The sequence below is a fragment of the Aphelocoma coerulescens genome, chromosome 19 (genome assembly GCF_041296385.1).
Source record: "Aphelocoma coerulescens isolate FSJ_1873_10779 chromosome 19, UR_Acoe_1.0, whole genome shotgun sequence".
Taxonomy (NCBI): domain Eukaryota; kingdom Metazoa; phylum Chordata; class Aves; order Passeriformes; family Corvidae; genus Aphelocoma; species Aphelocoma coerulescens.
The window spans coordinates 497,685-520,711 of record NC_091032.1 but is presented as its reverse complement, the minus strand read 5'-3'; the positions used below and the strand labels follow the sequence as shown (position 1 = coordinate 520,711).

Below are 23,027 nucleotides of genomic sequence, written 5' to 3'. Positions count from 1 at the left end.
TGCTGGGTTTGGCCCCTTCTTTCCTCTGTGGGGAGTTCTTCTGCTTGCCCAGAGGGTTTCAGGCTGCTGACTCACTACCTTTTCCCTTGATTAAGGTGTGTTAGGGATTTAAAATATCCCTTCTCACAATCAGAATCACAGGTAGGGCACAGAACACCTCTGCCCTCTTCCAAACAAACCTGCAGGATGTCCTTCCCAGGATAACCAGGGCCTTCAGCCTCTCCTGTAATGACTTAAGGAGAAGTTGTTTTCTTTCTAAGGAAGAATTGTTAGGCAGGATTCCCTGCTATGAGGAAAGGCTGAGAGAGTTGGGATTGTTCACCTGGAGAAGAGAAGGCTCCAGGGAGACCTTAGAGCCCCTCCCAGTGCCTAAGGGAGCTACAGGAGAGCTGGAGAGGGACTTGGGACAAGGGCTGGAGGGACAGGACACAGGGAATGGCTTCCCACTGCCAGAGGGCAGGGATGGATGGGATATTGGGCAGGAATTGTTCCCTGGGAGGGTGGGCAGGCCCTGGCACAGGGTGCCCAGAGCAGCTGTAGCTGCCCCTGGATCCCTGGAAGTGTTCCAGGCCAGGCTGGACATTGGGGCTGGGAGCAGCCTGGGACAGTGGGAGGTGTCCCTGCCCATGGCAGGGGTGGCACTGGGTGGGCTTCAAGGTCCTTCCAACCAAACCATTCCATGATGCTGTGATCCCCTCACTCCTCACTGATGTTTTCCTAGCACCTGCTCCAGGTAGGTGTGTGGGTGGTTCCTCTGTGCAGGATGGTGGGTGGGACTGTTGTGCTTTGTCAGCTGGATGGTGCTGCAGGTCAGTTACAGTTTGTGATGGAGCCAGAGAGAATCTCCTGTAAAGCCTGTCCTCGATTCAGACATCCAGGGATCTTGAAATTGAGCAGATCCCTGGTAACTACTCCCACAGTTCAGCTCAGGTGTTCCTGTCAGACAGGTGATATCTAAAGGCCTCGTATTAGAAATGTTAGGAACAGGACAGTGTCACACTGGAACATGAACCATTGTTCCTCACAGTCACACAAGGTCCGCTTGGGAGGCTGTATTTGCAGGAGATTGTAAAACTGAGACAAAGAAGGTATTTAAATGAGATTCTTTTTAGAAACCAGATAAATCAGTGAAATTATAGCCCTGCCAACACTTGAATACAGAGTTGTGATGCAAAATGGAATTGGTACTACATGACTGACATGAGAATTATGAAGAGTGGAGAGGGGTACCCTCCCTGTGGAATGTGCAGTCACTGCCCCAGTGAGGTGAGAGCTCAGCTTTGAGGAATTCCCTCAGGCCTGACCCTCAGCTGCTGACCCTCAGAGAGAATCCCTGACTGCTGACCCGAGGATGAGACTCCACTGACCCTTGGCAGGGCTCCAGCCCAGTCCAGTCTGATCCATGGTCAAACGGTCACATTAACTGTGGCTGGCCGGGGTCTGACCTGCTGCCCACCACAGCCACCACAAGTGTGACAGGCTGGTCACATTGGGACTGCCTGTGGCAGGATCCTGGCTGGAGGGGCTGGTCCCAGCTGTGGTGGGTGCCCTGCCACAGCAACACTGCTCAATGTTAGTCATGAACAACATTTTTACAAGAAAAGACCATTTATTATTAACTTCCATCTTTAGCAGTTCCAATGTCAGAGAGGCAGAGGAAGGCTGACTGCTGGGACACAGGTGTGACCTGCTGGCTTCTTATCCCCAGCAGGGAAAACACCACAGCAGAATTCCCCCATGCACAGTTAAAAGATAAATAATTACTTAGAAAAAAAATTTATTGAATTACAAGCTGCTGGGACACTTGTGGCCAGTGTCACATCAGCCTGGCCACCCCAGTGAGGGGCACTGAACACTCCTGGTTATTAAGCATGGAGGGAAATGTTATCACTAAAGGAACATAAAGCCACCGTTGCCAACGTGTTCAGCCTGAGGTAATCGGTATCTGCCGAAATGGGTCTGAACCCAGCACAAACAGGGACATCAAAGCCTTCCCCATCCATGCACCAACTGCCAGGAATTCTTGGTGAATTAACAACTGGGGCTTCGTGTGATGTGCTACGCTATCTCAGCAGCCACTGAACAAAATAAACACACATTTCGGGAGAAGGGAGAAGCCAGGTCAGGCTGGCAATGGTTGGGTTATTCAGGTGTGTTAATGGATAACGCTAAAACGGCTGGGGATGTGGAGGAAGAAGAGGAAGAGGAAGGTGATGAGTGGCCTTGTGAACCCTGTGAGTGCTGCGCAGGAGACAGTTCAAAGTGAGAGACACAGGCAGGAAGGATTTCTGAGCTTTCTGAGGTGTGTGAGTGTCTGCCCAGTCCGTTTTCAGTTATAGTTCACACGTTTCTCTCCCAAGCTCTTGGGCTTCTGTGAAAGTGAACTTGGGGTGCTGCCATTTGTTTATGGGACCTTGGGTATCTCTGTGTCTCCTAAACGAAAACAATTATCCATAGATGAAAGATGCTGCACACAGCCTCCGGTATGTTTAAAATTAACATAATTTGAAACAAAAAAAAGTTGCCCAAAGCAGTGTACTGCTTCAGTCTCACCGAGCTTAGGCTGCTAATGCAGCTTTAGAATCACAGAATAATTAAGGCTGGAAAAACCCTCTGAGATCACCGAGTTCAACCATTCCCCAGCACTGCCAAGGCCACCACTGCCCCACGTCCCCACGTGCCACATCCACAGGGCTGTTAAACCCCTCCAGGGATGGGGACTCAGCCCTGCCCTGGGCAGCTGTGCCAGGGCTGGGCAGCCCTTTCAGTGAAGAAATTCCTGCTGCTGCTGCCCACCCTGAGCCTCCCCTGGCCCAGCCTGAGGCCGTTCCCTCTCCTCCTGTCCCTGTTCCCTGGCAGCAGAGCCCGACCCCCCCGGCTGCCCCCTCCTGTCAGGGACTTGTGCAGAGCCACAAGGTCCCCCCTGAGCCTCCTTTGCTCCAGCCTGAGCCCCTTTCCCAGCTCCCTCAGCCACTCCTCACCGGACTTGAGCTCCCATTTCCCGCCTTTTTACCCAGATCCTCCCTCAGGGCGTCACCCCCGGGCCTCAGCTGGACACATCCTATGGGAGCGATGGCGTGAGGGGGATGGTGGGGCTGGGGGGGATTGGGAGCCACTGGGAGGCTGAGGGGACTGGGGGCCTGAGGGGGATGGCGGGGCTGTGAGGGCTGGGGGAGCTGAGGGAGGAGAGTGACCTGCCCTGGTGGCTGCTCAGGTCACCCGGTGTAGGGAAAGGGTTCTCCACGAAGGTGGATGCGGTGTCAGTAAATGTGGGGAGGTGGTTCCCGGGTCAGTCTGCTCCGACACCCTCGCCCTCCCTCCTGCAGCACCATCTACCTTTAGGACAGATCAGAGTATCCCAATCCTTATTTTTGGTTATTGTTTCAGAGCAGGAATTGCCATCTGATTCCTGTGGTGTTTCCTGTGGTGTATGTGGCACTTCACCTGTAATACCAAGAAAACAAAACTAAGCATTTGAGAAGGCAAAAAAACTCAATACCAAGCTAGGAAGAATTTAAGTTAAAGATTTGATATTAACCTTGTGTCTTGGTTTGAAGGACGTGTCTGCTAAGGAAGGCAGGAGCCTCCCTTGGAATGGCAGATGCAACCCCCTTTCCCTCCGAGTTATTATAATTTTGAAATCAAGGGCTTTTAGGCAAAGATGTGGGAAATAGCAATAACAGTTCTTTACTATTGTATATATAACCAATCAAACAAAACAACAACAACCATGGCAGTAACAGCAAACAATCCCAAACCCAGTCCCAGCCTTCTCGGCTGTCGGGCCCTTTCCCCTCGGGTGCAGTTCCGCTCGCAGCCGGCAGGGGCGCTGGCGGCTCCCGGTGAGCAGGGCAGGTGCGATGGTTCCCCCGCGGCTGCAGGGGGCGCTCCGGAGCCCTGGGATCCGGGAAGGGATGGGACAAAGGCTTCACAAACCGCTGGGCAGCCGATCCCGGTGTCCGGCCGGACCCTTGGGAACAGCAGGCTGGAACGGCAGGGACAAGCACAAATCCCCGGTGGCAGATGAGGTGTATCCAAATGGGGAACCCCCCAGAGGTCTGGGCAGGCAGGGCAAGCACAGCTACAACGCAGCGAAGGCTCAAAGCAGCAGTGGGGCAGGGAGGCCACTGCCCGGCTTCCAGTGGGGCAGGGAAGGCGGGCTTTGGGATCCCGGGGCTTTTCCAGCAGAAGAAAAAAAAAAAAAGCAGCCGAAGAAAACAGCCTCCCTCTCTGTCCAAACGCTGGAGACCAACTGCCCACATACCCAGGTGAAACAAGAATAGCCAGATGCCCCTACCATAATGGGTAGCTCTTTTGTTTTTCTTAAGTACCCAGCAATTTGTCCCCCTAGTAACAGTATGGGGAAAATTCCCTTAACAGAAAAAAAACAGGAGAGCTCCTAAAACCCCAACACCTTGTTAAGACTGAGTCATTAGAGACTTCTTCAATGGAGGGCAGAGGTAGAGCAAATGCTAAGACACTGCCTTTTGATTTTTCGGCCTCTGTTTCTGTGGGATGCAATTTCAGGGAGCTTTGGTTCTCAGTTTCTAGAAAGACAGAACAAGGCAGACATCAGGTTTCATACACAGTCAACTTCTGACAGGCTGACAATTCCCTGTTCTGATGATTGAGGCATGGCTTTGCTGTAAATGTGAGGTAATTTAAGAGATAAAAGATACTTTTGTTTGCAAAGCATCAGTCTGCTCCAAATGTCTTGCAACATGGAACTCTCTGTTAAACATCCAGGAACAATTCCTGTCAAGCAACTGTGCTTCCTAGCTTGGCATCCTGTGGTGTCTTGTTGGTATGTTAAGACTAGACAATCATAATTTCCCTATCCAAAGGTAAAATACAAAAAAAAAAGGAATTCTCAGATGCCTGGTCATTCTCTGTTAATATATGGTAAAAATACTGATTAAAATAAAAATACTGATTTTCTGCTCTTCCTGAGCAGGAAATAATCAGTTCTAAATGTTAACTCTTAATAGATTTTCAGGGCCAAGTTGTATTTCTGTAGTGATTTTTAATGATTTAATGTGAACTTGCGGAATGATGACTGTAAGTTGTCCATCTTGAGTTAGTTCCCATCATAGACTCATGGAATGGTTTGGGATAGAAGGAACCTTAAAGACCATCCAATTCCACCCCTCTGCCACGGGCAGGGACACCTTCCGCTAGACCAGGTTGTTCCAAGCTGTGTCCAACCTGGCCTGTCAGAAGACAGAAAGAGGTAAATGTGACACTATTTAAAAAAATTCCTTTAGAGTGAGAACTGGGAACTCCAGTGTAAGAAAGCCTGGCTGCTGGATGAACTGTTTTGGTGCAAACTATTCTGAAATTTGTACTTGGCATGGGACATCTCTGCGGAAAAGGCACAAATGCAGGTGGTATTGTAGGAATTCAGTGAGCACAGGGATCCTGGGTGTTGCTGTCAGTGTCTGAACAACGTCACCACAGCCTCTAATAGGATTCAAACCGTCACAGCTTAAGAGCTCATTTAATGACATAATCAGCAAGAGAGGAAACTAAGAGAAAAATTAAGAGAATATCTACAAAATGACAAAAGGGCAAAGTTTGGGATATTTGTGTCTAAACTGAACTGGTTGAGCTGACTGGAAAAAAAAGTTGACTTTGAATTTTTATTCTTGACAAAATGACTTGTCATAAAGTGCTTTCAAGGTCACCTGGAGGATTTGGACATTGCCCTTCTCTGAGCTGTCTGGGAGCTGCCAGCACTGGAGTTCTGTTAAAGCCTAGCTTTGTGATTTCCATGGGTTTTACCATATTGTCAGGTTTAACACACAGCACTTTCTGAATGCCTTTGCTTTGGTTTAGTGGCTCCTACACATTGGGATTTCCAGCACATTTCTGAACACTGGTGATTTGCTCCTGAGGTTGGATGAGACTGAGCACTGCACAGAGCTGGGCTGGCACTGCCCTCCTGCCACTGCAGCAGCACCGTGTGCTCAGGGGTGGGGACACAGCCTGCTCCTGGGCCAGCTGTACTGCAGCAAAGGGAGTCCTTCTCCCCCAAACCGCTGTGGAGCCTCAGCTCCTCCTGCTGCCTTTCACTGCCTGGGAAAAGTCCTCTCCTTGACATGGGAAAGTACCCCCTGCCATGCTGTAGACTCAGGGCCCTTTTATCACCAGGACAGTTTCTTTCCATGCTTTTACATAACAGCCTCTTCCCAGAGGCAGGAAGATTCCCAAACTTTTCCAGATAATGGAGTTTCCACTCTGGCTGCTTCAGCAATGGGCTCAGTCCACTGCCGCTTCCATTCCCCAACCCTGCACATCCTCACTGCAGGACTCAGGTCCATCAGGTATGAAAAGAATTTCTGCACTTGCTTGTCAAAAAGAGGGTTAAAAGTGATAATTTACATATATTTCTGCAGTGCTCTGTCGTGCGTATATCTCAAGTGAGAATTGGATAGAAAGTGGAAAGTCTAAACAGAAGAGAAACGCTTAAGGCCAAAAGATTCTCTGTTTGGTGTTCCTGTCCTTTCTCCAGATTTTGAGTGTTCCCTGGTGACTTCCAGACACTCCCTGCTGAGGTTAAAGGGCGAGGAGAAAAACATTTGTCCACAACTAGTCACTGTTAGGCTAACATTCATATATTTTTTTAAATTAAGCAAAATTAAGGCAATAAAGAACTGATGATGTGTTGAAAAGTTCTCGGTCTCATGTTTTCCCAGCTTGTGTTTTTAAAGGCAATGATTAGTCAAAAATATTGCGTAGAATAGTTCATTCTGCTTATATTTTTTTTTCTTGCCTAACTTCTTCATGTTGTATTTTTTTATGCACTGAAGAACACAAAGTACAAAAGTCTTGACTTTTTCCTTTTGGCCAAAATGGTTCTGCTAAAATTTTCAGTCTCACAGAAATGTTTTTATTCTTCAGAAGAGAAGCTGAAGCAAGTTATTAGAAAAAAAATTGTTCCCTTTGAGGGTGGGCAGGCCCTGGCACAGGGTGCCCAGAGCAGCTGTGGCTGCCCCTGGATCCCTGGCAGTGCCCAAGGCCAGGCTGGACATTGGGGCTGGGAGCAGCCTGGGACAGTGGGAGGTGTCCCTGTCCCTGCTGCTGCAGGGGTGGCACTGGATGGGCTTTAAAGTCCCTTCCAACCCAAACCACTCTGGGATTCTGTGTATCCCTTAATCTCTTCACTCTGCTTTCTTCTCTGCATTGTAACATGCAGAATCCTGAAAGCTGATTTCTTCTATGTCCACATAAAACCTTCTTCCTTCATCTTAAGGGCACAGCACCAAGATTAGCTTCTTTGCAAAGGGATACTTCATCTTCAAATATGTATTTCCTAAGTGAGGGGACTAAAGAATATATTTTCAATCTCATTCTTGACTCTTTTCATGTCACTGTTGAAGTCCCATTAAATAAATTCAAAGTAGAACTTTGTCAAAAGGTTTCTTTTTATGTGTATTCAAATTTCTTTGTTGACTTCAGCGACAAGAAGATTTCTCCGGGTTTTTCACTGTGAGATCAGTAAAAGAAAAGATGCCCACCTGGGTCTTTTAGACCATAATGATTTGAAGGATTTAGTTCTGTTTGCTTTCAACTATTGGCAAAACCTTTGCTAGAGGTAGGGCTGGATCAGAGAAATGCAGTGAAGCTTTATTATCAGAGAATAACGAAAAATCAGTCGAGGAGGCTGTGTGAGAAATGGGAGTTATTGGTGCCACCTGACCTTGCAAGTCCAGTCATGCCTTTGAATGCATCAGTGGCCAAGGGTTCTTTTACCCATGATCACCTTTATGGCAAGTGGTAACCTAAGAGCAGTTGTGTTGCCCTGAGTGTACCCCCCCGTTAAGATAGATAATTGTCTTTGTATGCAAGGCTTAAAATTCACATGGCCAAAAGGGGATTCTTAAAATAAAAAGCAGCTGAAAACATCTGTTTTAACACAGCGTGAAGAGCACCACATTTTCCCTTGAGAAAAGCAGAGTAGCTGCATTAGTAATGCACTTGTAAAACTCGTTGTAGGATTCATCTTGCCTAAGATTCATCTGAATGTGTAATAGTTGGTTGTATGTGCCTGGGCTTGTTGTCCCGATTGCACAGAGAGTCAGTGGAGAGAAACAGGCACCTCCCAGAGCTTGAGTCACTCCAACTTTCTTAGACGGATGCCTTTGGAAGACAATTAATTTCTTTCTGATGAGCCTATTAGTTCATCAAGTGTGCAGAGAGTTGACAGCTGCCAGACCTCTGGGACTGTAGCAGGAAGGCATTAATCCCACCTGGCTGTTGAAGTGCAGACAACATTATCTCTCCCATTTTCGCTTCTTGAAGAGACTTTCCTCATTTTAGTGAAGAGATAATTTTCATTTTCATCAGTCCTTTGGTTGGTAAAGGACCAGAGCTTGCAGATTTTGTATCCAGACCCATTCCAAGTGTTCATTGATCAGGCAGGAACAGGCACAGCTGCATTCCCTAATTTCCTGCACAGCTTTGAGTTCTGGTGACGCCAGATGAGTGAGTACCTCCCCTTAAGCATAACTTTTGGGCCTGACTTTATAAGCTCACAGTGAAAGGATGACCTTAAATTGCTTCCTTGGTATTTTCCCATGCAGCATGTGCTCAAGCGGGATGGAAGGTGCTGGAGAGTGTCAGTCTCGTGTCCTTTGGTCCAGCTGAGCTGGTGATAACCCCTTTTGATGCCTGTTCCTACCCACAATGCCTAGAAATGATCAAGGCATTCCTTCCATTTCCAACAGACCTTTGGAGAAAGGATGTAGCATGTGCTTCTTCAAGCTTGGAACAGATCTGATGCTGATCATGTTGGATTTGCATTTATTTCATAGAACCATAAAAAGATGGAATGGGTTGATTTGGAAGGGACCTTAAAGCTCATCTTGTTCCACCCCTGCCATGGGCAGGGACACCTTTCACTGTCCCAGGCTGCTCCCAGCCCCAATGTCCAGCCTGGCCTTGGACACTTCCAGGGATCCAGGGGCAGCCACAGCTGCTCTGGGCACCCTGTGCCAGGGCCTGCCCACCCTCCCAGGGAACAATTCCTGCCCAATATCCCATCCATCCCTGCCCTCTGGCAATGGGAAGCCATTCCCTGTGTCCTGTCACTCCAGGCTCTTGTAAATAGTCTCTCTCCATCTTTCTTGTCAGCTCCTTCAGGCACTGGAAGGTCACAATTAGGTCGCCCCAAAGCCTTCTCCTCTTCAGGCTGAATAATCCTAGTTCTCCCAGCCTTTCCTCATACCAGGGCTGCTCCATCCCCATGATCACCCTAGTGCCTCCTCTGGACTTGCTCAAACAGGTCCATGTCCTTCCTGTGCTGGGACCCCAGAGCTGGTTTTCTGGGCTTTCCACTTTCCTGAGCTTGCAGGTAGCCCTGGGACCTGTGGAAAGCCCTCAGTACCAATGTGAGCCCTTCCTGAGCGCAGACCCCACCAGGGAAAGTTCCCGGGGGTCTTGCTCAGCCCCATCATTGGATCACTGGACTGGTGAGAGCTCTCCCCAAAAGTGCTGGGCTTAGTTCGGTGCTTGGCATGGAGCCATTCCCACCAGGCTGTTTGGATGTGGCAGCTCTGAAATGGAAGAGTAAGAGATTTTTCCAGTATCAACAGCCTCTGTGCTAGAGAATGGAACTGGATACAGTCACTGGTAAAGCTGCAGCCTTTGTGCCTTCAGCTAAAGTGATGATTGATTTGTTCTTTACTGAAACACTGAGAGCCACAAAATAATACTGTCTCAAGAGGAAGATGTCTGTAAGAATGTGGTGTTAAGTGTTATCATCTCCCCAGCTAGATTTCACGTGCTTATTTCTACCCAATTAATCCAATTTTTTCCAGTTTTGAGAAAGACGGATTTAATCAATGTCTGAATAATTCTGTAATTAACAGATCTCTGCTTTGGAGATAAGAATGCTGGCCTTGGTCAGACCAAACTCCCGTCCTGAAGCTCATCATTTCCTCTGACAGCAATGCCCAAGGAGGAGGCAGGAGCAGAGCAAGCAGGGACTGATGCATTTCCAAAATATTTCCAACAGAGCACATTTCTTCACTGAAAGTGTGGTCAGGCACTGGAAGGGGCTGCCCAAGGAGGTGCTGGAGTTCCCATCCTTGGAGATGTCCAAGGAAGGCCTGGGCGTGGCACTCAGTGCTCTGAGCTGGTGACAAGGTCGGCATCGGCCACAGGGTGGACTCGATGGGCTGGGAGGGCTTTCCCAATCCAAATGATTCTGTGATTCCATGTGGGCTGAGGGAATTAATAAAACATAACACAAGTTGTATTTAATAGCCCTTGGTGGATTTACTTTCCATGAATTTGTTTGTCCCAACCAATGCAGACAGTGGCATGTGCGTGACTGTGCCAAGGACTTCACTGCGTGGCTGTTGTGCTCAGAGCCACCTTTTCCTGTCTCTTTTGAGCCTCCTGTATGAAATCTCCCCTTGGCTCTGGTGTGATTGGATCTCTATCCATTCCCTCTCACTGCCCATGATTTTAAACACTTCTGTCTCAGTTCCTCCAGTTGCATTTTCTCTGGAATGGAGAGCCCTGCCCCACTTTGCTGTTCCTTCAGGAAGGTGTTCTGTCCACCATCCGTGTGCCCTCCCTGGTAATGTTCTTGCTGAGATGCAGAGTCCATCCAGAGCTTCTGTGGGCCCAAGTACATCTTTTTGACCCAAACCAAATTTATTTTAAGGCTGATCTGTCTTGTTTGGAAGAAGGAAGGGGCTGTGGTTTTTTTTTGTAAATTTTTAGTAAATATTGATTTATTCCATAAGATGCTGTTCATCCCTGTTTCCATAGTACTCAAAGGACATCATTGTTCCCTGTCAGCTATTTCATAACAGCTGGTGAGAGAATGGGCTGTAGCTGGTAATTTCTCCTGGGTAGGGCTGGATTAACCATATCTTAGACAAAAGAGCTTAGAAACTTCTGTCCAATTAACAGGGCAGGACAAGAGCGTGTGAGTGAAGTCTCCTGGGTCTGTCTGTTGACTCTTGATTCAATCTTGGAGTCTTAGGAATGAATTGCCACCTTCCCATTTGATATCTCTGCCCTCAGCAAACGCTTCCTTCAGTGGTTTTGGGTTTTTACTTGTAGCTTTTTATAGCATATGATCTGGATTTGATGTCTCACACTTCTCTCCCATACCACAAGCACTTTTTCCTTTCAGGCCTTTCCTTTTCTTTTCTTAGAAGATCAGGTTTTTTCTGTAGTATCTGTTTGTTTTCCCTTGGAATCATTCCAACAAGCTACAAGAAATTTCTCCTTTGCCATTGCTCTCTCACTTTGTCTTCACTGGAGCCCTTCAAAGGTATCTTTTGTTGGTTTCTCAGGTTTGCAAACACACTTTGGAGCTTGCAGAGAGGTACACAGATACCATTTAGGTTTTTTGGCAGTATCCAGAATTATCCAGTATCCAGTATTCTGTTCACAGGTCACAGAATGTTCTCAAAGATGCCCAGATTTCATCACAAAGCTGCTCAGAATTAGCTTTTGGGTAATGTAAGTCATTCCCACATCTGCTTGTTTGGAATGATGGACACCAGCTCTTTCTGTGTTGTTCAGCTCCCAGGTTTGTTGCTCCAAACAGCACAAAAATACAGCAACATCCTATTAAGAAGGGCAATAGGCAGAGGTATTAAAAACCCTCTCGGTTATCGTAGCAACTATCTCACGTAAAATCCCATGGAAGTGCCAGGCATTGCAAGTTAATTGTCTGAGCTGTTTGCCATCTCAAGTTATAGTTGTTTCATTTGCTGATTATCAACATTGGACTGAATTTGATTTCATCAAGGATTTCTCTCTCGCTCAGAACAATTGCAGATTATAAAGACTGCCTGTCCTGCAAATAATGCCTTTGCTTTTAAATTATCTCTGTGTATCACCAAGTAATACCTGCAGAAAACGGCCTCATCTACAAAGTTGATTTTTAGAATAAAATCAGCATTTAATTTCACTGTGAAATTCACATTCCTGTGTGAATCTACTTTCTATGGCTAGCTGTGATGATAAAGTCAAGCAAATCAAAATGCTGATAGTAAAACACTAAAGACTGTGGTTATGGAGTTTCTACATGTGTGTAGATCAATTTCCCAATGTATATGTTTAACATTTATTAGAATATGTATAAAATAAATACAATATATATACAATAAATAGAATAGATAACATCTATTAGAATAAATGTTTTTGAAGACAAAGAAATCAGTCTTCAAATCACTTGGGAGGTAAGAATACATTTCTGGAATTTATTTTACTGTGTGATTTTTGAAATGTTTAATCAAAGTAAGCCATAGCACTGCAAACTGAGCACAAATTCTGGGAGTCTGGTGGCTGTGTTTGGATCCTCGAGCCCCACCACAGGGTTGTTCAGCCCCCAACGCTCTCACTGGCTGTGCTACTTCTGCAGCTTCCCCTGCACGGCAGCAGCACCTTCCAGGGAAGTGTAGGAAGCAGGGGAGAGCAGGGGAGACTGTAGGAGAGAACTGGAGGCTTAGGGACTTCTGGAATGAAGGCTATAAATTTGAAAATGGATCTGCTTGAGAAAGTGAAAGCATTGTGGGTTACAAATATCTATTTCAAAGAAGCCCTGAACATGAAACAAGTAGTTCTGTAATTCAAGTGAGGTTCCAGGGCAGCAGCATAGTGGGTGTCCTCATCAGTGCAGTGGTTTGTTTTTCAAGTTTTTTGCTTGACTTCACCAGAATTTATCTTAGTTAACAAGTCTATGTTTATCTTTGAAGAATGTCCTTGCCTGGACAAAAAGAGATTCTTTAATATTATGAAAAGACTGGGAAACAGCTCCACTTTTTTTCCCAGACAGCTTTTTGCAGCCCTGAATTTCACTTGAAGAATGAGAAAAACTATGGTGACTTTTGTAATCGGCCGCACCTCCAAGGTGCCTTATTAAAGACAACGACAGGACTCACTCTAAATGCTTTGTATCTTTCCAGTGGAAAGTGCTCCTTACTTGGAGGGCCTGGCTTATCAGATATCAAAAGATCTGAAGTAAAAATGCAAGGGCTTCCTTTTCTACTGCAGCATAATGCATATCCTTTTTTTTCCCCCTCACAAAGGACAAGCAAAGCAAGTTATGCATATGTGTGTTGAAAAAGACTTGACCTACCCAAGCTGGATCATCCAGTTTCCTGCCTTGCAAATATCAACCTTTGTCTTTTATTCATGAATTTTTTTAAATATAAGCTTATCCAAGTTTATCCAACCATATCCAACTTGGCCAGGTGATGGCTAGGATAGCATGTTGGTGTAAGGATGGGAATTGCCAACAGCCAGTCAGGCCATTTGTATTTCGATATTTATTTTTCACGCAGTCCACCTTTGTCCTCTCACTTTCATCATGAGCTTCTTTTTCATCCAGGACTTAAGGATCAGTCAGAGTGATGGGAGTCACAGTCACAAAACTCATCTCAGAATGGATGTTTGGGATAGAAAATTATTCCAAAACTTTTGGTTTAGTCATGGTGGTCCCTGAAAAGGGCTGTTTGTCAGTGAAATTCCCACCTTCCCTTTCACCACTTTGGCTAAATTTGACCATTTTTCCTCTTGAGCTCATGTGACCCAGCAAACTGTCAGTCTTTTGAGTCCTGACTTCTCCATCTTTTATCCTTTTTCATTGTTTCACTACTGGCCCAGTCCCATCCTTGTCTGTCCTAGCTAGAGAAACTGAAAGGATTTAAATTGCACTTTGGGCACTTTTTCCAGTTGGAAATGCATATGGGATCCGATATTGCATCCCAGAAGATGACCTGTGTTAGAGGTTTGAGCTGAAGTCCCTGAGAAGAGGCAGAAGAAGGTCCAGTGTGGATGGATTTATTGGTTTGGTTTTGGCAGGATGAGCTCATCCATCCCTGGACAGTTGAATTGGGAACCAGGATCTTACCTAAAATCCTGGCTGCTTCAGACAGTAATCAACCAGTAGAGCAAAAGTGAAACACCTTGTTCATGGTTTGAAAAACACAACTGAAAAAAATTTAAATGAAAGGAACCATGTTTAAACCCAGATCATAAAAATATAAAGGTGGCTTGCCTTTAGTAGAAAGGCTTTGCTTAACTTCACCCCTGAACTCCAATTCCAGCTTTTCTCTTCCCCTCCCGTTCCCCACCCTCCACAGGTGATGGCTGTCTGCAGGCTGGCACATGTACAGCAGGGCTTGACTCCATACATCCAGAGGAAGGGTCTCCTCTCCTTCAGGGTATGTGCTTCAGGGACTCTGGTGTTGGTGCTGCTGAGAGACCAAATCCTTCACCAGACCCTGATCTGATATGACTTTCCTAGTAGGTGATCCTGTGGCTTCCTGTTTTCACTAATTCATCTATGGAATTAGCTTTTTATTAACCATTACCTCAGCCAGAAAGTCTGAGGATAATCGGGCACTAAGGACTAATCCTTCATACCTAGATCTCTTCCAAAATAAACCTGTATTTTAAGTATACCTGAGTTTCTCTTCAACATATTTATATGACTCATCTTTGCCAAAAGAAATTACCTTTCCAGTATCCTTTAACTCTGATCTATCTCCAGAAGAAGGAGCAGGACAGACACTGGTTGTTAAAATGGGATGCGTGGTTTCACTTGGGTAGGACTTGCTGGTTTTGAAACTTCTCCTTGTCTTCTTTCTGCTTTGAAGGTTGGTTGATCTATATGAATTCTACTAAAAAAAAAGGCCATCGGAGGTGACTGTGCCCCAACAGCTTGTGATCACAGGGAAACATTTCAGCAGCATTCAGACCTATTCTGTAATGGAAAAAGCATCCTTGGGAGTCATCCCCCTGTAGACGTGGACAAACCCTTGAAGAGGAAGAAAATGTTATAGGCAGGTAACTGAGTGCAGGTGAGTTCATGGTGATGAAGTGGAAGCTTTTTAAAGTTCTAATAATCTTATATAGAAGAGTATTTTGAGATTTGCCACCGAAGGCAAGGACTTTCATTGAAAATTTAGATAAATGGTCACATTGTTTCTGATAAACAGACATTACGTTTCTGTTTTCTGTGGAAAATATAATTTAATAACATTTGATTGCTATAAAGCATCCTCACTGGTTTATAGTTCGTGGTGCCTGACAAGTTGTAATTGCACTTTGTGTACCTGTGCCTGCTCTTCTTGTACACAACGTTTGAAGTGCCCTGTGCAGTGGGGCCATGCTGGGTGTCCCTGACACGGCACCGAGCACAGGCTCCAGGAAAGGGCTCGTCCCTGTGCTGCTGCTGGAGCTGGCGGGGTCCTCCCTCAGCACCCCCTCACTGTGGGCTGTGCTGGCCAGCTCCAAACACTGTCAGCTCTGACAGCTCCTGAGCTGCAGCTTTTGAAGTACATCACAGGATCATGGAATGGTGTGAGCTGGAAGGGACCTTAAAGCCCATCTCATTCCAGCCCTGCCATGGGCAGGGACACCTCCCACTGTCCCAGGCTGCTCCAAGCCCCAATGTCCAGCCTGGCCTTGGGCACTGCCAGGGATCCAGGGGCAGCCACAGCTGCTCTGGGCACCCTGTGCCAGGGCCTGCCCACCCTCCCAGGGAACAATTCCTTCCCAATATCCCATCCATCCCTGCCCTCTGGTAGTGGGAAGCCATTCCCCCTTATCCCATCTCTCCATCCCTTGTCAATATTCTCTCTCCACCTTTCCTGTTGGCTCCTTCAGATACTGGGTATTTTCTCTGTTGCTGAAGGCGTTTGGCATTTGGGGCCCAAATTTCTTTACTGGGAACTGAAGGATCAGGTGTGTGAGCCCCTTGATTTGAGGGGAGATGAACTGGTCTTGAGGCCCCATGACTTGGGTAACTGGTGAGAAGGCTGATGGTGGTCCTGGACATGAGCTGGTTCAATGACTAGAGCTTATTCTGTGTTGAAGAGCAATTCAGGGACTATCAGCCCTTTAGTTTGACAGATTCTCTCTTTTTTTCAGAAATACTCTTTCTCTAACTCTTCTCCTCTTCCCAAACTTCCCTGGAGTATTCAGTTACTATATTCGCACAGGCCTTTTGGAATATCGTTATACAACATTGTCAAATAATGCATATGTAATTCTATTCATATGATACGTATTTTTTATATATATATATTTAACACTGAGTGGCAGCAGACTCACAGAATCACAGAATTATTAAGGTTGGAAGGAATTACACTGGTTTCATCTGGTGGGACTTATGAGTGGGACACACCTGGTGCCACCTCCCTGCTCAGGCAGGGCCATCCCAGAGCACAGGGCACAGGATTGTGCCCAGAGGGCTCTGCAATATCCCCGCTGAGGGAGACTCCAGCCCCTCCCTGGGCAGCCTGTTCAGGGCTGGGCCCTGCCCAGGGCAGCAGTTCTGCCTCCTGTGCAGGGCAATTGCTGGGCTCAGGCCCTGCCCGGTGCTCTGGTGCCACTGCCGGGCCCCGGAGCAGAGCCTGGGCCCTGCCCTGAGCCCTTCCTGCAGCCACTGACAGGAGATATTGCAGAGCCCTCTGGACACAATCCTGTGCCCTGTGCTCTGGGATGGCCCTGCCTGAGCAGGGAGGTGGCACCAGATGAGCCACCGTGGTCCCTTCCAGCTTGACCCATTATGGGATTCTGGCTTATTTCTTCTGGCCAGTTTGATAGCTGAGGGCAAAGTTCAGACTGTGAGGACATGTACTCTAACTTTGTGTACTCTACTTTTCTGATTTTGTGTTTTGCTTAATTTTGTAAGAGCTTGAGTTTTAATCTGGCACACTCAATTCTGAGTTACGAATGTATTATGTAACACATCCAGGCAGCGTTCACCTCAGCTTAGATGCCCTTTTGGGGTGGAGAATGATAGTTATTATTTTATCCTAAAGTGATTACAGGAAAATATTGAGTGATCTTTGGTCTCCTTTCCTTCCTTCCTTCCTTCCTTCCTTCCTTCCTTCCTTCCTTCCTTCCTTCCTTCCTTCCTTCCTTCCTTCCTTCCTTCCTTCCTTCCTTCCTTCCTTCCTTCCTTCCTTCCTTCCTTCCTTCCTTTTTCCTTTTTTTTTTTTTAAGGAGAACATTAGTGTGATCTGGGAATCTTTGGGAACTCGGTGTCTGACTGAATCTCTAGATTCAGCTGGAAAAGCTAGTGGGAACAATTTCCTCTCCCTTGGTAAAAAGAGATTCGACTTTTTTTTAGAGATTACCAAGGAAATTACTTTGAAACTATTAAAGAAAGGGGAGATAGGAATAGTTTAGAATTGGTGACAGTGGGATTCCTCAAATATTACAGTTAAAATATTACACTTGTACAGCCTCTCAGTGTTCTTACCAACACGCTTCTACAGAGATGCTTACACTAATTCCTCTTCCGTGGAAAAGGTGTTAATTAAATTAGTAATTAAAACCTTAAGTTCTGGGAGTTGTCAGAAACCTGGATGTCACAATTTGGAGCTGATGTCCACAGATGTGTTTGCTGAGGGTGACAGTGCTCTAAAGGAAACGCTGAGTAATGAGGTGACTCTGGAAGTAACTGGGAAAAAACCTACTGAACTGATGAAGCTGATGTAGAAGTCCAAGTATTTCATCTCAAATCACAAAATAAATGTTGTAGCAGCCTGCTGATATCTATGCTGGAGCACATGAGAAAAACCAACAGCAGAACATCTGAGGCCAAACAATCCTCTAATCTAGTAATGAAAAGAGAAACCTAAATGTCCACAGGTTAGTGAGACATAAAAGGATATCAAGAGCCCTCTGGATCCATTTTAGAGCCAAAGTTGGTGCCACCTTCAGCCTTGTAGGAAGCTCTTTCCCTCCCAGCTGTTCATCCAGGAGCTGGTGGTGGTGTTGGAAGAGCTGTTGCTCACTTCAAAGGGGAATTTGTAGATTCCAGATAATGTTGCTAGTTAATAATTCAGCTCATAACGCCCATCAGTGTGAAACATTTAAGGAAGGAATGAAGTGTCTTTGTCAGTACAGAGAAAGAACAAGGGCTGCAGTTCTTTGCCTCAGATGCGAATGTCTCTGCTGAGAGATTAAAGCTCTCCTGGGTGCCATTCCCAGGGCTGCTGTGGGGACTTAAGCAGGGTGTGTGTTCACTTTCTTGACCAGACATTGGAAATATCCCCATATTGCCCCAAATTAGGGTAATTTACAAAAAGAAGGAGCCTCTCGTTTGTGCTCTCTGTCACAGCTCGAGTTTCCTGTAGGATCTTGGCGCCAGCCCTGGCAACGTTGAGGCAGTCGAACCCTTCATGGACTGGGAAGGTGTGTGCGTGTCACAAGTGGAACATTCCTGCAGGTCCTGCCAGGCTTTAGAGGAATTAACAGTGGCCAGCTGGTATCCATGGAAGTGAAAGCAAAGATCTTGGAGCATGGGAGCACTTTGCTGATAATTTGTTTTGTTGTTGTTGTTTTATATTTGAAGTTTGAAGAACTAGAAGGATTCCTATTCTTTCAACTGCAGGCCTCAAACTCCCGAGTTGGAGCTGTATTTTATAGTTCCTGACAGGAGCACACCCGCCATGTGTGTGCCAGGGGACGCACACAAGGCCCCGTATTTACTCAGCATTCCCGCTTCTTCCTAGATCTCCATCTGCTGGCAGATGTGCCTTTCAAGTGGGGGTGCTTTGCAAAGGAAGGAACAAGAGAGAGCATGTGAAAATGTGCAGCAGCTGCCAGCTGGGCTCCCTATGTATATAGTTATATGTGTGCACAGCTATATTTATATGTGTGTGTATAGCTATAGTTATATATGTGTATAGTTATAGTATACAGTTATATTCTTATATATAGTTATAGTGATATATGTGTATAGTTACATATAGTTATGTGTGTATATAGTTAGACTTACATATATAGTTATAGTTACATGTATAAAGTTGTAGGTATATTGATATTTCATAGGTGTATTGATATTTAGATAGGTGTATGGATATTTAAATAGATAACTTGACATTTTCTACCGAATCTGCAGTAAGTTTTTTAACAGAAATGGGTGTTGATTTGCATTTTCTTTGTGTTTTAAATTGCAGGTGATCGAGTGTCGTAGTTGAAAACATGCTTCGTCTTTCAGTAGTTGTTGCTGACACGACAAATAACCCTCAGCACAGCGACAAGTTTACAAAAGAGGGGACCAGTTCCTCGTTTGCATCATTTATTCACTCTGTGAGTGACTCCAGGGGTGTCACAACCCCCCTCGCTGACCAGTTCGCTTTGCTGGGGACCGTTTTCCAGGACCAGCGGGAGCGACGCCCGGCCCGCTGCGGGACCCGGGCGCGGTGCTCCCGGTGGGTTCCCCGGCGCCCTCCCGCATCCCCGCTCCGTCCCGAGCCCGCGGCCGCGGCTCTGACCCGCAGCATCCTCCACCTCCCCGCGGAGCCCGAGCGGCTGAATTCCAGACCTCTGACATCAGCCCGACCTGGAACCTCCCCGAGCCGCGGCTGCCGCGGGGCTCCCGCCCGTGCCGGAGCGCGGGGGCGATGGGCAGCGTCCCGCGGGGCAGCGCGGCCAGCCCGGAGCCGCGGCGGGCCGGGCCCGGCCGGTGTCCCCCGCCCCCGCGGGCCCGGGCGCTGCAGGCGGGCGGCGGGGCGGGAGGGGGAGCCCGCGGCCCGGCCGGGGGCGGCGGCTCGGCTGCTCCGCCCGTGTCCGCAGGTACGAGCGCCCGGCCGGCCCGGGGCTCGGCCGCCCGCCCGCCGGGACCTTCCGCCGCCGCCGAGCCGCGCTCCGGGCCCCCGCCCCGCCCGCCCGCGCCCCCGGCAGCGGCTCCGCCGCCGGCTCGCTGCCCATGTCCCAGCTTTCCTGGCCGTCCGCGCTCGCTGCCGGCACGGCCGGTGCCCGCCTCCGCTGCGGGGACGCCGGGCTTTGGAAGCCTTCCCGGAGCGCGCGGGGGTGCTGGCGCAGGTCGGGCGATTACATGCGGACACTTCACTTTCAGCCATGCCTGCCCCGGGAGCTCTCTGTCTGCTGTAATTTTCTCCCTTTGATCTCCCTGGATCCTCTTTCGGGCTGTGGAGCTCTGCTTGCATCTACCTGCCTGCTGCGTGTGTGCGCGAGAGAGTTTTCCTCTTTTTTTTTTTTAATACTTCTTTTTTTATTATAAATACCAATTCTGTTTTGGTTTTGTTGGTTTGTTTTTTTTTTTTTTTAAGACTGAACCCAAACATCATCAGAGCCACATGGGTTTGTTAAGCTATTGGAAATAACTTTTGCCTGGGATTTACAGCAGCATTCCCTCTCGGCCCGGCCCCTGCGGACTCCAGCAGGCTCACTGCCTAACAGGTTTGCAAAGCTTTTTTTTCTTGTAAATCCCTTTTTCTCTCCAGAGCCGTGCGATCACTGTAACTTCAGTTTTAATCGAAAACACTTTGTCTTAATTCTCTCAGTTATGAAGACTCCTCGATACGTTTCGTGTGACCTTTGGGCAGACCATGGAACTTTCTATTTTATTTTGTGGGGCCTTGAGTCGGGATCTTCTTAACGTGTGCTTGGAAGTGCTCATACCGGAACTCGGGCGCGCACAGAAATAGTGCGAGAGAAACCAGATACGCTGTTACTTTCTGCCTGATACCTGTTGGGCTTCGTGTCTAAACTTTGGAAGTGTTTGGGGGCCTTTTTATTTCCTGGGAACTTGCAACTATGAAGAGGAGCTGTGTGTTTTATTAATTATCTTTGAGAACTCTACCCGGAGTCAGACTCTGAGCATGGATTTCTAAGGGAAAAGTAAAGCTGATCTCCAAACCTGAATGAAGCACTTCTGGCATGAGGAGGATGGAAGGGATCAACTCCGTTTGGAAGGGAACGGTACCGGAGCAAGCTTTCTTGTCACCATAAATTCAAGGAATACCGCCTGCCTGATTTCTGGGAAGGATATCAATCGGTGCAGATAACATTCGAGGTTGTGCTTATGCTGTGGGAAGTGCTAGCAAGAAGGTGAGGTGTCTCTCGAGGGTATTTGGGATGGATGTTTTGAACCTGTGGATCTTCCTAACTCTTGGCCAGGAGACAGGAGGCCTCCACATCCGCGGGGAGATATCCCCGTGCCTCATCTCCGTGGCACTGAGGAGTTCCTAATGCTCCTTCTACACCCAAACTGACTTCTTGCTTGCAACCTGTTTCACTGATCCTTCTGGATTTGTCTGCCGGAGGTCGGACTCACAATTTAGGATATTTTTTTTTTTTCCAGTTTGTTTGTTTAAAATATGCCTCTGAGCTCCCGGCGGCCTCTGAGCACGTGGCACGGGGCAAGAGGAGCGGTGATGGCGAGAGCCGGCGTCGCCGTGGAGCCGCGCTGGCGGTGACCGAGCCGCTCTCTGCGGCGTCTGGGGTCTGTCCGGAGCCCGGCTCGGAGCCCCGGGAGCTTTGCCGCCGGCCGGGCCCGCCGCGGTGAGGACGCGTTCCCGAGCGGTATGAGCGGCCGGAGCCCGCTGCTGGTAGCATGAGTGCTGGCCCCCAGGTGCAGCTGGCTCTCCTCTGGCCTTGGCTGCTCATGGCGACCCTGCAGGCAGGACTGGGCCAGACCGGGCTGGCGCTGGCGGCGGCCGTGGAGTCGGAGCGGGCGGCGGCGCAGAAAGCCATCATCAGGGTCATCCCCCTCAAAGTGGAACCCATCATCCTGGAAGGGGAGTTCGCCAACGTCGCCGAGGTGACTCCGGCCGAAGGGAAGCTGCTCCAGGTAAGAGCAGCGGTGCTTGATCCCGCTCCGGCGGCCTCGCCACCCGCTTCCAGCCTCTCCCCGCTTTCCCTCCTGGCTGCCCCGGCTCCCCGAGCGGTGCCTTGGGTTCCGCGTCCCGGCGTGGATTTGTCCCGTGCTCCGTGCGCTGTCCCCGTGGTTTGGTTTCCAGGGAGCCGAGGGGACGGCACCGTGCAAAGGCCTGAGCCTTCCTTAGGGGCCGAGCTGTGGCTGCGCCTCATTGCTGCTGAGTTGTGGATGTGGTCGGCTGATTCCATGGAGATTATTTCATATCTTAATTGATGTTATAAAGCTGAGTGTGTCGAGTCACATGTCGGGATGTGAAACATCTGACAGAAAACAGGATTAGTACTTTTTTCTCTGAAATTCATAAGGATTTCCATACCCTTTGCCGAGGTCGAGGTTCGGTTTCGCTCCAAAACCCATCCTGGCTGCGTCCACCAGAATCCCTGGCCCTGCTTGTTGTTGCCTGTACCTGAAGGGTGAATGTTATTTACACAGGAGCTCCGGTGGTGTCACCACCAGGTATTTTTATAGATGAATTAATGCTATTCTCTGACCTTTATTAAGGGGAGAGTATCTCCACACCTGGACAGGAGGTGCAGGTGCTGCACAGCCAGAGCTGAGCCATTGACTGAACAGACCCATCTCCTGCACACACCGAGTTTGGAGCTCAGTTTCCTGAGACCTGGTGTGCACTCTCTCCATTCTGTGGGTAATCTGCCTGGCAATTGTGTGCTTTATTCTTAAGAACAACAACAACAACAAAAGACAAAATAGCCTGCATTAATATTAAGTCTTAATTTTCTCCTGGATTTTTCCAGGACTTTCCAAATGGGGTATGTTGAAATCTTAATTAAATTTGTAGTTTGGAAATTTAAATTAAAATAATAAATTCTGTGTAGTTTTTTAAGAAGAGAAATACAGTCAAGCCAGCTTTAGAACATGGTCACCTGTCTGAAAGGGAACATGGACAATTTGTGACATGTATTAAGCCTGCTTTTCCATGCCTTTTGAACTCCTCAGAATGGAAGCTCTGCTATAAAATTATATTACCAGGCTAAAAAAAATATCTGAGACAAATGTACTCAAGGTCCTCTTCTGTTGTGTGGCAATGCCCAGGAAAGTCAATATTTATTCCTTACAAAAACTACAGTGGTGTTGCAACCGAGCACAAAGTATAGAGTGGGACCTTTTGGAAATGGGAGGATGATAACCTCTCCTGAGGGATGTGTGGAGGTTTCTAACCGAATGCAACAATGCCAGGCGAGAATTTTGTGCCATCACAGCAGCACCAGCCAGGTGTTTGGAATAAAAACTGTGAATAGTGTCCAATTTCATTCTTTAAAAATCATTCTCCAAATGGAGAGGGCTGGGGAAACTCTTAATCCAGCCTGTTGAGTTTGGGCACACAGACACTGAC

At 47.7% G+C, this 23,027-nt stretch overlaps 1 protein-coding gene across 3 annotated transcripts in view; it reads left to right on the top strand.

The window, feature by feature from the left end:
• Nucleotides 1-19,680: 19,680 nt before the first annotated feature.
• RNF43 (ring finger protein 43) overlaps nucleotides 19,681-23,027 on the top strand; it is a 60,814-nt gene continuing 57,467 nt past the window's right edge. Inside the window, exons 1-3 of one of the 3 annotated variants that reach the window (XM_069033270.1) lie at nucleotides 19,681-19,815; nucleotides 20,064-20,193; nucleotides 20,298-21,586. In XM_069033270.1, coding sequence (XP_068889371.1) covers nucleotides 21,350-21,586 — 237 coding nt within the window. In that variant the 5' untranslated portion in view covers nucleotides 19,681-19,815; nucleotides 20,064-20,193; nucleotides 20,298-21,349. Of the gene's footprint in view, nucleotides 20,194-20,297; nucleotides 21,587-23,027 lie in introns of all 3 variants that reach the window. The other 2 variants (XM_069033269.1, XM_069033271.1) reach the window with 2 other exon arrangements.